This window comes from Coregonus lavaretus (genome assembly GCF_964263955.1).
Source record: "Coregonus lavaretus genome assembly, chromosome: 32".
NCBI lineage: Eukaryota > Metazoa > Chordata > Actinopteri > Salmoniformes > Salmonidae > Coregonus > Coregonus lavaretus.
In genome coordinates, this window is record NC_140019.1 from 28,338,671 (window position 1) to 28,354,064 (window position 15,394).

Here is a 15,394-nt window from a genome sequence, read left to right on the forward strand (position 1 = left end):
GGAGGTAGTGGTCCTGCTGCTGGGTTGTTGCCCTCCTACGGCCTCCTCCACGTCTCCTGATGTACTGGCCTGTCTCCTGGTAGCGCCTCCATGCTCTGGACACTACGCTGACAGACACAGCAAACCTTCTTGCCACAGCTCGCATTGATGTGCCATCATCCTGGATGAGCTGCACTACCTGAGCCACTTGTGTGGGTTGTAGACTCCGTCTCACGCTACCACTAGAGTGAAAGCACCGCCAGCATTCAAAAGTGACCAAAACATCAGCCAGGAAGCATAGGAACTGAGAAGTGGTCTGTGGTCACCACCTGCAGAACCACTCCTTTATTGGGGGTGTCTTGCTAATTGCCTATAATTTCCACCTGTTGTCTATTCCATTTGCACAACAGCATGTGAAATGTATTGTCAATCAGTGTTGCTTCCTAAGTGGACAGTTTGATTTCACAGAAGTGTGATTGACTTGGAGTTACATTGTGTTGTTTAAGTGTTCCCTTTATTTTTTTGAGCAGTGTTTATGGGGCTCTGGTGACAAAACGGATGGCACTGTGATAGACTACATCCAATTTGCTGAGTAGAGTGTTGGAGGCTATTTTGTAAATGACATCGCCGAAGTCAAGGATCGGTAGGATAGTCAGTTTTACGAGGGCCTGTTTGGCAGCATGAGTGAAGGAGGCTTTGTTGCGAAATAGGAAGCCGATTCTAGATTTAACTTTGGATTGGAGATGCTTAATGTGAGTCTGGAAGGAGAGTTTACAGTCTAACCAGACACCTAGGTATTTGTAGTTGTCCACATACTCTAGGTCAGACCCGTCGAGAGTAGTGATTCTAGTCGGGTGGGCGGGTGCCTGCAGCGTTCGATTGAAGAGCATGCATTTAGTTTTAATATACATACTATAAGTAACATTTAAACTATCTACTACCCTAACTCTAACCCTAACCCTTATTCTAACCCTAGCCCTAACCCTTATTCTAACCCTAACCCTAGCCCTAACCCTTATTCTAACCCTAACCCTAGCTCTAACCTTTACCCTCACACTAACCCTAACCCTTATTCTAACCCTAATCCTTATTCTAACCCTAACCCTTATTCTAACCCTAGCCCTAACCCTTATTCTAACCCTAACCCTAGCCCTAACCCTTATTCTAACCCTAACCCTTATTCTAACTCTAACCCTAGCCCTAACCCTTATTCTAACCCTAACCCTAACCCTTATTCTAACCCTAACCCTTATTCTAACCCTAACCCTAGCCCTTATTCTAACCCTAACCCTAGCCCTAACCCTTATTCTAACTCTAACCCTAACCCTTATTCTAACCCTAACCCTTATTCTAACCCTAACCCTAGCCCTAACCCTTATTCTAACCCTAACCCTAACTCTTATTCTAACCCTAACCCTAATTCTAACCCTAACCGTAACCTTAGCAAGCAGTTGCTTATCAACAGAGAGTTTGTTGATAGTATGACCATTTGTAGATCTATAGAAGGACTAGCTGGACTATCCAAATAAAGTGGCCATTACATAATTATACATCATGATTATCTTTCCAAAATAAACTAAATACTGAATGAAGGACAAATAATAGGTTATATGTACTCCCTCCTGAAATTGAGCTCTCTGTTTGCTTTCCCTTTGTTATTAGCTGAAGTCACGATGGGGTGAAAAATACAAATGATTGGAACTTCATTAGGTGCACAGCGACAGTCTGCAGTCCATCAGTCGAAAAACTCTGAGTAATGCTCTGGGTTACATGTCTGTTTCCTGGTTTAAGGGGGCAGTTACACCATTGTTTGTTCAACATGGTTCCCCAGGGAGCGGCCATTTTGTCTCTGGTCAGGGTCACCAGAGAGGTGAGAGATAGTGGCTCTCAGGGGGATCCAGTTATGCCCAGCCCCCCCAAAAAATGGGCCTACCTAAATCCTCAGGCTAATTCCTGAGCAATATCAGAGTGGACCATCTGCGAAGTGACCATACAAACATTGTGGGCTTGGTCGAGCTTGGAATTGACTCCGGTTTCATTTTGAGTGTTTACCATAAAACCTCCATCTGCATGTATAAGTGACGATGTATAAGTGAGTGTTTGGGTGTGAATGTCTAAGAGAGAGAGAACCACACACACCACACACAGGGGGTCTGTATGAGGAGTGTGCAGGTTTCACCTCCAGAGACTCAAATCAACACCAAACAGGGTGGGGGTCTGGACCTGGTGCAAACTTGCCAAAAATCTGCCAACATGTGTAAAATGTCTCCCCACCTCTATACCCCCCTGTCAACCCTGCAACAACCCCTAGCTTAATTTGTTTATCTTAAAGGATCAGTTGACTCTGACCAAACTGGCCTTTTTATTCACCAGAGAAAGTAAATTCCTTGTTTTTTGGAGCCTGGCGGAACTAAACAACAGTGCTCTCCAAGGAGTTGGGGAATGTGAACGGCGTGACACCGTGTCACACGGTCATCCCAGAGGTTTGTTAGTTGTTTGGGGGGGTAAGTAATTAAAGCTGCACAATGTGGTCATAGTGGCTTCTCAAAATGGCTGCCGGGGCAGTGGGCATTAGGAGGGAGGGTGGGGGTGGCACTCCACTAAATCACTGGGCATGGTGAGGGGAGAGCGGGTTGTTAGGGTAGGCCAGTGTTTGCGTTGGCATTTCGGAGGGCGTTTGCCCTTTCATGTCTGCCTTCCAAGAGGGGACGAAGCCCCCCTCAGCCAAGACTAACATGGTGCTGTTTGCCTGGCCGTCCTCGCTCCAGTGATGTGCTGGGAGACTGAATACACTCTGAACACACTACACCAGCGGGCAGTGTGCTTTCATGGAGTCGTAGTCCAAGTGGTCCTGCCTAAAGCATCAAGGGCAGCTTTAGAGTCAGGTCACTCAATGTGATATCATTGCTGATTCTGCCAGGGCAGAGACGTGCATAAGGTTTCAGAATGGTTGTGTCACCATGTGTATTTTCCAGTGGACTGGATTACAGCTGTGACAGTTCTCTCTGCGCTCTCAGCCTCTAGAGCAGCAGAGGTCAACGCCAAACAGGCTCAACCATGTTCTCAGCACCCGATGAATTTTAAACGGGTAAACAGAGTCCGGTTTTACAAGCTCTTCCTAAGGTTGGCGTGAGGTCCTTTTCACAGCGTGGGCCGCCACAGGCCGGGAGATGCTGGAAAAAGAGAACACGGAGAACGGGACAGTCTTGTTCGCCACGAAAGGTGTTCCACAAACCTAGGCAGCAGTTTTTATTTTATTTTCAGGAGGAGGATGAGGAGGGAGGAAAGCGGTAAAAAACAAAGTAAATATTCAGAGGCGTTTTACAGAGCGACTCAGTCAAGCGGCGGACCTGTAAAAATGCTTCCTGTGAGCTTGTAGCGCACGCAGGCCCCCACACAGCTGGCCAGTGGGGCACAAAGGGCTGATTCAGCCCCACGGTAGGTAGGTGGCCACAAATGGACACCTTTTAATATCTATTTTCCCGGACGCTCCTGTAAATCGAGTTTGCTGTTTCGAGGTCTGCGCGTTTTTATCAATTTTGCTATTACGGCCACATCTGAGGGCTTGGTGGCAACGCGCTTTACATGCCCAACGTCAGCTCTCTGGCGCATTGACAGCAATGGTAATGGTGGAACCCCTGTGGACACCAGGTATGTATGTAAGAGGTTTTGTGTGTGTGTGTGTGTGTGTGTGTGTGTGTGTGTGTATGCGTGCATGCATGCTTTTGTGTGTATGAGAGTGTGCATGCGATGTTATTCCTGTCAACATCAATGTGGTGTAGCAATACATCATGTGCAATTAGAAACATGTTGTGCCAACTTTTATAGAGAAAATCTGCTTGTCAATAGACCGTTTTGCCCCATGGCCACAGTGCTGACTGAGATTTGCTCCATGGCCACAGTGCTGACTGAGATTTGCTCCATGGCCACAGTGCTGACTGAGATTTGCTCCATGGCCACAGTGCTGACTGAGATTTGCTCCATGGCCACAGCGCTGACTGAGATTTGCTCCATGGCCACAGTGCTGACTGAGCTTTGCTCCATGGCCACAGTGCTGACTGAGCTTTGCTCCATGGCCACAGCGCTGACTGAGCTTTGCTCCATGGCCACAGCGCTGACTGAGCTTTGCTCCATGGCCACAGCGCTGACTGAGCTTTGCCCCATGGCCACAGTGCTGACTGAGATTTGCTCCATGGCCACAGTGCTGACTGAGATTTGACCCATGGCCACAGCGCTGACTGAGATTTGCTCCACGGCCACAGCGCTGACTGAAATTTGCTCCATGGCCACAGTGCTGACTGAGCTTTGCTCAGTAGACATTTTATTACAAAACGTTAGGGAAGGATGTCATTTTGATGTTTTGCTTTTTGATGTTTCTGGTTCACTTTACTGTTTGTGGAGTCTTACCAATGTTGATGGCCGTCTCCTGCTTGTCCCCGGTCAGGATCCAGATCTTGATGTCGGCCTTCATCAGTGTCTCAATGGTCTCAGGCACCTTGTCCTGGAGCTTGTCCTCGATGGCTGTGGCCCCTAAGAGCTGCAGGTTCTAGAGAGGGAGAGAAACATGAGGGAACAAGGAGGAGATAATGTAACACAAGACAAGGGGCTTTTACAACGTCAAGTGTCAGTGAAAAATTAGGGGCTGGACTGTGTCACTCATTCGCTCCCTGTTTTTCTCTCCAGGAAGCTGCTCTTGTTTTCCCACCCTCCAAAACTGGGCCATGGATTGGGGGATTTGGGGTTAGGGTGGATAGGGGGGATAGAGGGGAGAATGAGATTTAGGGGCCAATTGTAGTCGCAGCACAGTGGTTGTGAGAGAAGGAGAGAGGGCCGTCACAGGCGAGGGACATGCACACAGGGTTCATGTGTTTTTTTAACAGGAAGCCAGGCGGGTCTTTGGGACGGGCCTGGGGGGACCTGGAGGGGCCAGATGCTTTGACAGGGCCCCGGAGAGGAGAGAGGAGAGGCAGCTGCAAAGGGGATGCCAGAGTTGGGCCGGGGGTGCAACGGTCAACCCTCCCCAAAGAGCTGTGACCTAGGCCGGGCTGCAGTATATCTTTAACCCACTGCCCATATGAAACCACGCAGAGGGGGGAGAGGTGCGTGTGTTAATTAATGTTGTGACTTCCCAGTTACATTGTCTTGACATTGACACAATGTTACAGTGTTTGCTGGGAAGAACCAACATGAAATCCTGATTTGTGCATTAAATGACAACACGTTAAGTAAATCATGGACATTGTTCATCGTTTACACAGGCTAACTGCAAGACGACGGCTGAACATACACCAGAACATGGACTAAATAAACTAACAGGCATAAGGTGTGTTTGTGCAGTATTTATTTCAGCATGTATTTCATTGAAGCCCAAGTAGTCGCTGTTCCAGCGTAGCTTGTCAAGAGAGTTCTGCAAAAAGATGTGATGGTGTGCTTTCCTTTTGATTTGCTCTGAAAGGACATGGTGATCTCACAGGTCCTAAACCCCAACACCACTGCTACGTCCCAATGACATCTCGTTCCTCATGAAGTATGCACTTGTTCACTTCCCTTCACTGATTTGAAAGGGATGACTGGTATAAGAAATGTGGTGGAAACTGCCAATAGCCCATGCCTCCACTAATCCCATGCTTTTAGGAAGTGAGGAAGTGCACACTTCAGGAGAAAGGACAGATTGGGACATGACCCTTCTCTCAGAGATAATGTAAATCTGGCCTCATTCAGACTGCCATCTAGTGGTCTTATCCCATCCCTGCACCCTCCTCTCTCAGAACTTTTACACTGTGATTGAGTCCATTTGTTCTGGGATTCGCTGAAGGTCTGGCAGCAGTGGAGCCCTTGATCAACAAGCCTATGATTGACTAGCACTTCAACACCACGTTTCTCACAGAGGAACTGACTGTTGCTTTGCAGTACTGGGCCGACCCAACCTGCCCCATACATTCATTAAGCCCCATAGTATACACTGCATCCAACCATCCAAACCCATTCGGATTATATTTCCGTGCCCCATATAGCACCATATTCGCTATTTAGAGTACTACTTTCTGGTCAAACGTAGTGCACTATATAGGGAATAGGGTGCCATTTTTAATGCAACACATGTATGCTTTCAGCACTGGCCCGACATTAATCAAGTTGAAGGTCTGAATTCAGTTCTACCGATGTAGGTTCAGTGAACCCCTGGAAAGAGGTTTAAAATGGATGCCTTGTGTGACGTTGGTGTCCTTAGGGTGAACCTAGTAGGCAGGTAAGTCAACAACTAAGTCATTATCTTGTTTGCAGAGCTGATTGCTCAGTGCTGGAATCTCTTGGCTGATATGAGTTCACATATGGTTCTGGGTGTGGGTTGGGGAAGGTGGGGTAGAGGTAGTGGTAGAGGCAGGGGTAGAGGTAGAGGTAGAGGTAGAGGTAGGGGTAGAGGTAGTGGTAGGGGTAGAGGCAGGGGTAGAGGTAGGGGTAGAGGTAGTGGTAGAGGCAGGGGTAGGGGTAGAGGCAGGGGTAGAGGTAGGGGTAGAGGTAGGGGTAGTGGTAGAGGTAGAGGTAGTGGTAGAGGCAGGGGTAGAGGTAGGGGTAGAGGTAGGGGTAGTGGTAGGGGTAGAGGTAGAGGCAGGGGTAGAGGTAGGGGTAGAGGTAGGGGTAGTGGTAGAGGCAGGGGTAGAGGTAGGGGTAGAGGTAGTGGTAGGGGTAGTGGTAGAGATAATGGTAGTGGTAGTGGTAGAGGTAGTATGTATGTATACACTCACTAACTAAGTCGCTCTGGATAAGAGCGTCTGCTAAATGACTAAACATGTAAACAAACAAACATGGGTAGTGGTAGAGGTAGGGGTAGAGATAGTGGTAGAGGTAGAGATAGTGGTAGAGGTAGAGGTAGGGGTAGTGGTAGAGGTAGGGGTAGAGATAGTGGTAGAGGTAGGGGTAGTGGTAGAGGTAGGGGTAGAGATAGTGGTAGTGGTAGAGATAGTGGTAGTGGTAGAGATAGTGGTAGAGGTAATGGTAGAGGTAGAGGGAGAGATAGTGGTAGTGGTAGAGGTAGAGATAGTGGTAGTGGTAGTGGTAGGGGTAGTGTTGAGATAGTGGTAGAGGTAGGGGTAGTGGTAGTGGTAGAGACAGTGGTAGAGGTAGGGGTAGAGATAGTGGTAGAGGTAGAGATAGAGATAATGGTAGAGGTAGAGATAGAGATAGTGGTAGAGGTAGAGATAGTGGTAGGGGTAGAGATAGTGGTAGGGGTAGAGATAGTGGTAGAGGTAGTGGTAGTGGTAGAGATAGTGGTAGAGGTAGAGATAGAGGTAGAGATAGTGGTAGAGGTAGAGATAGTGGTAGAGGTAGGGGTAGAGATAGTGGTAGAGGTAGAGATAGTGGTAGAGGTAGAGATAGTGGTAGAGGTAGGGGTAGAGATAGTGGTAGAGGTAGGGGTAGTGGTAGAGGTAGGGGTAGTGGTAGAGATAGTGGTAGAGGTAGGGGTAGAGATAGTGATAGAGGTAGAGATAGTGGTAGAGGTAGGGGTAGAGATAGTGGTAGAGGTAGAGATAGTGGTAGAGGTAGGGGTAGAGATAGTGGTAGAGGTAGGGGTAGTGATAGAGGTAGGGGTAGAGATAGTGGTAGAGGTAGGGGTAGTGGTAGAGGTAGGGGTAGAGATAGTGGTAGAGGTAAGGGTAGAGATAGTGGTAGAGGTAGAGATAGTGGTAGAGGTAGAGATAGTGGTAGAGGTAGTGTTGAGATAGTGGTAGTGGTAGGGGTAGTGGTAGAGGTATGGGTAGAGGTAGGGGTAGAGATAGTGGTAGGGGTAGAGGTAGTGTTGAGATAGTGGTAGTGGTTGTGGTAGTGGTAGGGGTAGAGATAGTGGTAGAGGTAGGGGTAGTGGTAGAGATAGTGGTAGGGGTAGTGGTAGGGGTAGTGGTAGTGGTAGAGGTAGTGTTGAGATAGTGGTAGTGGTAGGGGTAGTGTTGAGATAGTGGTAGTGGTAGGGGTAGTGGTAGAGGTAGTGGTAGGGGTAGTGGTAGGGGTAGGGGTAGAGATAGAGGTAGAGGTAGAGGTAGGGGTAGGGGTAGGGGTAGTAACTTCAAACTGAGAATAAATATGTGCTCGCTGTTTCCTGGTGGTGTACAGGACTATTGAGGGGACAGGGGAAGTGATGGATAGGGGTTTGATGGGGAGTGATGTGGTGTGTTTGCGTGTGCAAGCGTGTGTGTGTCTGTGCATGCACGAGTGTTCACATACGTGTGTGTGTGTGTGAGAGTGACTGACCATCTCGATGAGCTCATAGCTCTCCTCCAGTTTGAGGGCTCGGTTCTGCAGGGCGGTGGCGGCACGGTGGAACACCTCCAACCACTGCTGATAGGATGACTCGCTGATCTCAGCCACAGCAAAGCACAGAGTGCGCAGCCCTGAGACACAAAGGACATACATCATCACTTAACTCACCTGAGTAAACCCAGAAGGCCTACATAACCTACTAATGACACAACGGGTGTTAACTTACGGCGAGTGACATTACTCTGCATTTTCTTTATATTACACCATTTAAAAAACCTGTGGATTATAAACTGCAGAAACGAGAAATATGCTAATTTTAGCACAGGGGATATGTTGATGTAATTCTGCCAACCTCTCACAAGGGGGTCGTATATTCATAGAGGTAAAGCAATGAAGGAAGAAAGGTTTTTGAAGTGTTTGAATAGGTCCTGTGTGTGTTAGGTAGCTAGACAGGGGGAGCTGTTCCCTCACTCACCCTCTGTGGCAAACTGCTCCAGGTGTTTCAGAGTGATTTCTTTATACCTGGAGCTGTCGGCCAGACGGTCGTAGACCACCGTGTCCTGTTTAAACAGCACAGTCATCACATATACTGTCTGGACAGCCAGCAAATAACTACCATGTAAAACAATCAACCATGTAAAATCACTGGCTACCAAACACCACCGGTGTGTCAACACAAATATACAGTGAGCTCCAAAAATATTTGGGACAATGAATTTTTTGTTGTTGTTTTGGCTCTGTACTCCAGCACTTTGGATTTTAAATGATACAATGACTATGAGGTTAAATTGCAGACTGTCAGAAATTACATCACTTTTTGTACATAGTCCCCCAATTTTAGGTGACCAAAAGTATTGGGACAAATTCACTTATATGCGTATTAAAGTAGTCAAAAGTTTACTATTTTGTCCCATATTCCTAGCACCCAATGACTACATCAAGCTTGTGACTCTACAAACTTGTTGGATGCATTTGCTGTTTGTTTTGGTTGTGTTTATGATTTTGTGCCCAATAGAAATTAATGTTAAATAATGTATTGGGTCATTTTGGAATCACTTTTATTGTAAATAAGACTATATTTCTAAACACTTCTACATTAATGTGGATGCTACCATGATTAAGGATAATCCTGAATGAATCGTTAATAATGATGAGTGAGAAAGTTACAGACGCACAAATATCATACCCCCAAGACATGCTAACCTCTCACCATTACAATAACAGGGGAGTTTAGCATTTTTGGGGGGGTATGATATTTGTGCATCTGTAACTTTCTCATAGAGTCAAATCAACAAAATGTGTCAATGTCCCAATACTTTTGGAGCTCACTGTCTATGAATACATGTTCATGAATATATGTACTGTACGTCTATACCGAACACCCAATAGTTAGACAGCAACTATACAACTGCAGTACTATTTCTATAGAAACTTGAAAGGGAGAGGCATTTCAGTATCTCTCCTGAACATGTTCCAATGTTGCCTTTTAATTCCTATTACAACATTGTTCTGTCTTCTTCATGTGCAAATCAAAAATAAAATAATGTGTGATCTTGATATCAGATCTTTTGTCTGTTACAGGAATAATTGTTTCTTTCGGAAGAGAAGCAATAAGAGAGAAGCATTTGACACCAGCGCTGTGCTGTGGTAATGATGGTCTGTCACGTGCGTTGCCATGGAGATGGCGAGAGAGGGGGAGCTAGAGAGAGAATGAAAGAGGAAAAGAGCGAGCGCAAGAGAGAGAGCGAGAAAAAGACAGAGAGAGCTAGAGAGAGAATGAAAGACAGACAAAGGAAAAGAGTGAGAGAGCGAGGGAGGGCGAGAGAAAGAGAGAGAGAGCTAGAGAAACACTCACAGCTCCTTTGCAGTAGAGGCGGATCTTGCCAGATGGAGTACGTATGATGACTGACATCCTCTTCCTAGTGCTGAGAGACAGAAAACCATCACAATGTTAAAGCTACGACAGAACATTACACCTACTGTAACTAGCAGAGACAAAACATTATCACCTACTGTAACTAGCAGCGACAGAACATTATCACCTACTGTAACTAGCAGCGACAGAACATTATTACCTACTGTAACTAGCAGCGACAGAACATTATCACCTACTGTAACTAGCAGCGACAGAACATTATCACCTACTGTAACTAGCAGAGACAAAACATTATCACCTACTGTAACTAGCAGAGACAAAACATTATCACCTACTGTAACTAGCAGCGACAGAACATTATCACCTACTGTAACTAGCAGCGACAGAACATTATCACCTACTGTAACTAGCAGAGACAAAACATTATCACCTACTGTAACTAGCAGAGACAAAACATTATCACCTACTGTAACTAGCAGAGAGAACATTTGTGAAAGTAAAATATATCACACCTTTGTATCAAGCTAAATTCACTAAATTAAAACAAGTCCATCGAGAACATATGCCAGGGTGGTCGCATAAAAATTAATCTACTGTAAAATGTGTGGCAAGGCTGTTGCATTGCCAACATGGTGTCATAATTACCACTGTCAGCCTCCTGTATTTTAGTGGCACCTCACCACCTGCATGCCACTTTGACCGAGGCACAGTACCTGACCATGTTTAAACATCTAAATCACGTGTCAAAACTCATTCCACGGAGGGCTGAGTGTCTGCAGGTTTTCACTCCTCCTTTGTACTTGATTGATCATTTAAGGTCACTGATTAGTAAGGAACTCCCCTCACGTGGTTGTCTAGGTCTTAATTGAAAGGAAAAACCAAAAGCCAGTAGACACTAGGCCCTCCATGGAATGAGTTTGACACCCCTGATCTAAATGAAGACATCTGCAGTTCATTTAGAAGTAGAACAAACAGATTCTGAGGGAACTGTAAGAGTGGATGGGAGTAAATGAAGCCGTACCTGGTGAACTCTAGAACATGGAGCAGTTCATACTTCTCCTCGGCTCCCAGCTGAGAACAAAACGACAGAGACAGTCATTGCACTTTAAGTAATTGACTCTAAACTAGCCTTCCTTTGCCTCACTATGAAAGTAACCCAACGTTCTCCTTTTGACCCGTCTAATCTTAATTGAACTAAACAGTTCTCAGTCAGCCCGCTCCACTCGGATGCGGCGAGTAAGCAAACTTAATGAGTTTCCTTAATTGTCGAGACCACCTGGTACAATTGCCGATGATTACATGTACATCGAGGAGCTTTCGCAGGCCTAATAAAAGGTTAAGGACCTAGACAAATGTCTTGGAAATGTCGTACTTTGGAGAAACTTTTGAAAAGGGCTTTGGCCTCCGTGCCGCTCTACCTCCTCCCTAAGTGCAATTATCAGGTTAGCCAATTACAGGAAACAAAGTGCCCTTAGGTTAGAGGAGGACGCGTTCACACGCAATTGCGTAACCTTAATCTAATTGAGTCTAATTTAGAAGAGTGGTTATTTTCCACCACGGGGCCTGTGCTCTAGCTACATGCTCCATGAAAGACCTCGGTCCAAATAGTAGGATCTTTCTTTTTTTTTGGAATGGTCCCAGAAGTACAAACTCTACCCATCTGGCAGTCCAGGCAGGCTCAGCCAAACGCTCAAAGGAGCGCTCTATGTATTGCATTATGTGGATTATAGTGCATTGATTTCGTGTTACTTTTATGCTGATCTCACAAAATTAATCTCCATGTAAATGGACAAAAAGAAAAAGTATTTGTATCGTCCTGAAAGAAAACAAATCCTACTTGAACATAGGTCTACTCCACAGTACATTGGTCCGATCCTCAAGGATCTCCCGTCTCTTACAGAGGATGCGTCCCAAACTCTATTCTCTATATAGCGCACTGTTTTTGACCAGGGCCCATAGTGGTATGGTCAAAAGCAGGGCACTATCAAGGGAATAGAGTGCCACATTTTGAGATGAAGCCTCAAGATATTTAATCAGACGGAGGCCTCAAACTGCTGTAGGATTGTCATAGCGACAAGTTCCTCTCCTCCTTGATGACATTTTAAAGTGAGAGAGAGGACTCGTCTGAGCTCTGAGGGACAATAGAGGTGTTCTGTGGTTACACAAAAAGCACTGTGTCTGTCCCTGTGGTGGCTAAAGAAAGACTTTCATTCCTAGCTATATGGTGAAAATAAATAAGGCAAATGATTGTGTTATATACGGGATGTGGAGCTATTTCTCCATTGAAACACATTGCAATGCTATTTCTGCTAGGGATGGGCATTTGAAATGATTACACTATTCGAATAATATCATGATATACTATATATACAAAAGTATGTGGACACCCCTTCAAATTAGTGGATTTGGCTAGTTCAGCCACACCCATTGCTGACAGGTGTATAAAATCGAGCACACCGCCATGCAATCTCCATAGACAAACATTGGCAGTAGAATGAGCTTATTGAAGAGCTCCGTGACTTTCAACGTGGCACCGTCATAGAATGCCACCTTTCCAACAAGTCAGTTAGGCACATTTCTGCCCTGCTAGAGCTGCCCCGGGCAACTGTAAGTGTGTTTATTGCAAACGTCTAGGAGTAACAATGGCTCAGCCACGATGTGGTAGGCCACACAAGCTCATAGAACGGGACCGCCGAGTGCTGAAGCGCGTAGCGCGTAAAAATTATCTGTCCTCGGTTGCAACACTCACTACCGAGTTCCAAACTGCCTCTGGAAGCAACATCAGCACAATAACTGTTCGTCAGGAGCTTCATGAAATAGGGTTCCATGGCCGAGCAGCCTCAAACAAGCCTAAGATCACCCTGCGCAATGCCAAGCGTCGGCTGGAGTGGTGTAAAGCTCGCCGCCATTGGACTCTGGAGCAGTAGAAATGCGTTCTCTGGAGTGATTACTCAAGCTTCACCATCTGGCAGTCCAACGGATGAATCTGGGTTTGGCGGATGCCAGGAGAATGCTACATTCCCCAATGCATAGTGCCAACTGTAAAGTTTGGTGGAGGTGGAATAATGGTCTGGGGCTGTTTGTCATGGTTCGGGCTAGGCCCCTTAACTCCAGTGAAGGGAAATCTTAACACTACAGCATACAATTCTAGACGAATGTCAACTTTGTGGCAATAGTTTGGAGAAGGCCCTTTCCTGTTTTAGCATGACAATGCCCCTGCGCACAAAGCGAGGTCCATACAGAAATGGTTTGTCGAGATCGGCGTGGAAGAACTTGACTGGCCAATTTATCATACCATCTGCTAGTGCCCGTCTTGACTGCATCAAATCGTTGTAAAGAAGCTAGCTAGCTACAGTAGCCAGCTAAGTTAGCCAGCTAGCTAGCTTAAGTAGCAAGGCTAATTGAGGCCGTTTTGCTGCACTCCCTGCACTGGTCTACAACAAATCCATTTATATGAAACAACATCCTACCTGTTGGTTGATCATTGTAGCCTACTCATTCTCATTATGCCAACTTAATTCTGTAATTTTAATTCCATTTTGCATTGATTAGAAATCTCCCACTTTACATGGAGCCTCTGACTGTAGTGCCGCTGTGATTGGACAGTAACAAGGTAAACGTGTGAAACGTGTGTAGGCTCTTTTATTTTTATGGATCACACTCATAAAAACTGTCATAAAACTGTTGTTTTGCTAAAATGTAAAGGTCTGTCCTTGTAGGCTATGTAGCAATACCATATAGATCATTTTAAAGTCATTTTAGACAAAGCCTTTTCATTGTTAAAATAGGCCTATATTTTTTTTCTCCCAGGTAAAAGAAACCTAACGTCTGTTCAGATATTCGGATAACAATCAGAGCGCTTTATTAATACAACGCTCTGCACACGGTGACAGTAGTCTTTCAGTACAGGGCAATGTTTGGCAGCCCTACCTCAAAACGTTTGCACACAAGTGGTACTGTAGATGGGGTAGGTTACCACCTTACAATGTAGAGAGCTTTAAGAGCTGCTTTAAGAGCTACAGAACAGCAGTGAAAGGCACAATAGCATTGTTTTCATTTTCATTATCACAATTTATTTTGTTTATACCGTAGAAATAGAATCACTAGAATAAGAATCGTATTTCTATGGATTTTACTGCATCTACTCACCGCTTGTATGATGACACTGTCTGGGGTTCTACCGGAGAACACAAAGCCCAGGTTTGCCGCTGCTCTCACCAGAGCCCCTTCGTCTGTAGAACCAGAGGAGAGCCCAAGTTAGGGTTGGAGACCAGAAGTGCACCAGAACAGCAAAACAAGTATTACATTAGAGACGCATGTGATGCCACCACTAAAAAGTGCTGACCAAGACAGTTGGGGTCTAACTAAGCACTTGGAAGAATGTAGTTCTAGACCTCCAAAATGATCATACGGTTGTTTATAAAAGAGTGCTACAACCACCATTTGTACATACAGTGCCTTCGGAAAGTATTCAGACCCCTTCCCCTTTTCCACATTTTGTTAAGTTACAGCCGTATTCTAAAATGGATTAAACATCTTTTCCCTCATCAATCTACACACAATACCCCATAATGACAAAGCAAAAACAGGTTTTTAGATTTATTTGCAAATGTATTACAAATAGAAAACAGAAATACCTTATTTACATAAGTTATCAAACCCTTTGCTATGATACTCGAAATTGAGCTCAGGTGCATCCCTGTTTACAATGATCATCCTTGAGATGTTTCTACAACTTGACTGGAGTCCACCTGTGGTAAATTAAATTGATTGAACATGATTTGGAAAGGCACACACCTGTCTATATAAAGACCCTGAGTTGACAGTGCATGTCAGAGCAAAAACCAAGCCATGATGTCGAAATAATTGTACGTAAAGCTCCGAGACAGGATTGTGTCGAGGCACAGCTCTGGGGAAGGGTACCAAAACATTTCTGCAGCATTGAAGATCCCCAAGAACACAGTGGCCTCCATCATTCTTAATTGGAAGAAGTTTGGAACCACCAAGACTCTTACTAGAGCTGGCCGCCCAGCCAAACTGAGAAATTGATCGGGGAAGAAGGGCCTTGGTCAGGGAGGTGACCAAGAACCCGATGGTCACTCTGACAGAGCTCCAGAGTACCTCTGTGGAGATGGGAGAACCTTCCAGAAGGACAACCATCTCTGTAGCACTCCACCAATCAGGCCTTCATGTTAGAGTGGCCAGAAGGAAGTCACTCCTCAGTAAAAGGTACATGACAGCCCGCTTGGAGTTTGACAAAAGGCACCTAACGGACTCTCAGACCAT

At 45.6% G+C, this 15,394-nt stretch overlaps 1 protein-coding gene across 2 annotated transcripts in view; it reads right to left on the reverse strand.

The window, feature by feature from the left end:
* The window catches only part of atp8a1 (ATPase phospholipid transporting 8A1), a 182,245-nt gene that overhangs the window by 53,156 nt on the left and 113,695 nt on the right, over nucleotides 1-15,394 (reverse strand). For both annotated transcript variants that reach the window (XM_084150005.1, XM_084150006.1), the window contains exons 17-22: nucleotides 14,258-14,340; nucleotides 11,130-11,179; nucleotides 10,088-10,157; nucleotides 8,708-8,792; nucleotides 8,224-8,363; nucleotides 4,387-4,525 (exon numbers count right to left, since the gene is read on the reverse strand). In XM_084150005.1, coding sequence (XP_084006131.1) covers nucleotides 4,387-4,525; nucleotides 8,224-8,363; nucleotides 8,708-8,792; nucleotides 10,088-10,157; nucleotides 11,130-11,179; nucleotides 14,258-14,340 — 567 coding nt within the window. The remainder of the gene's footprint in view (nucleotides 1-4,386; nucleotides 4,526-8,223; nucleotides 8,364-8,707; nucleotides 8,793-10,087; nucleotides 10,158-11,129; nucleotides 11,180-14,257; nucleotides 14,341-15,394) is intronic.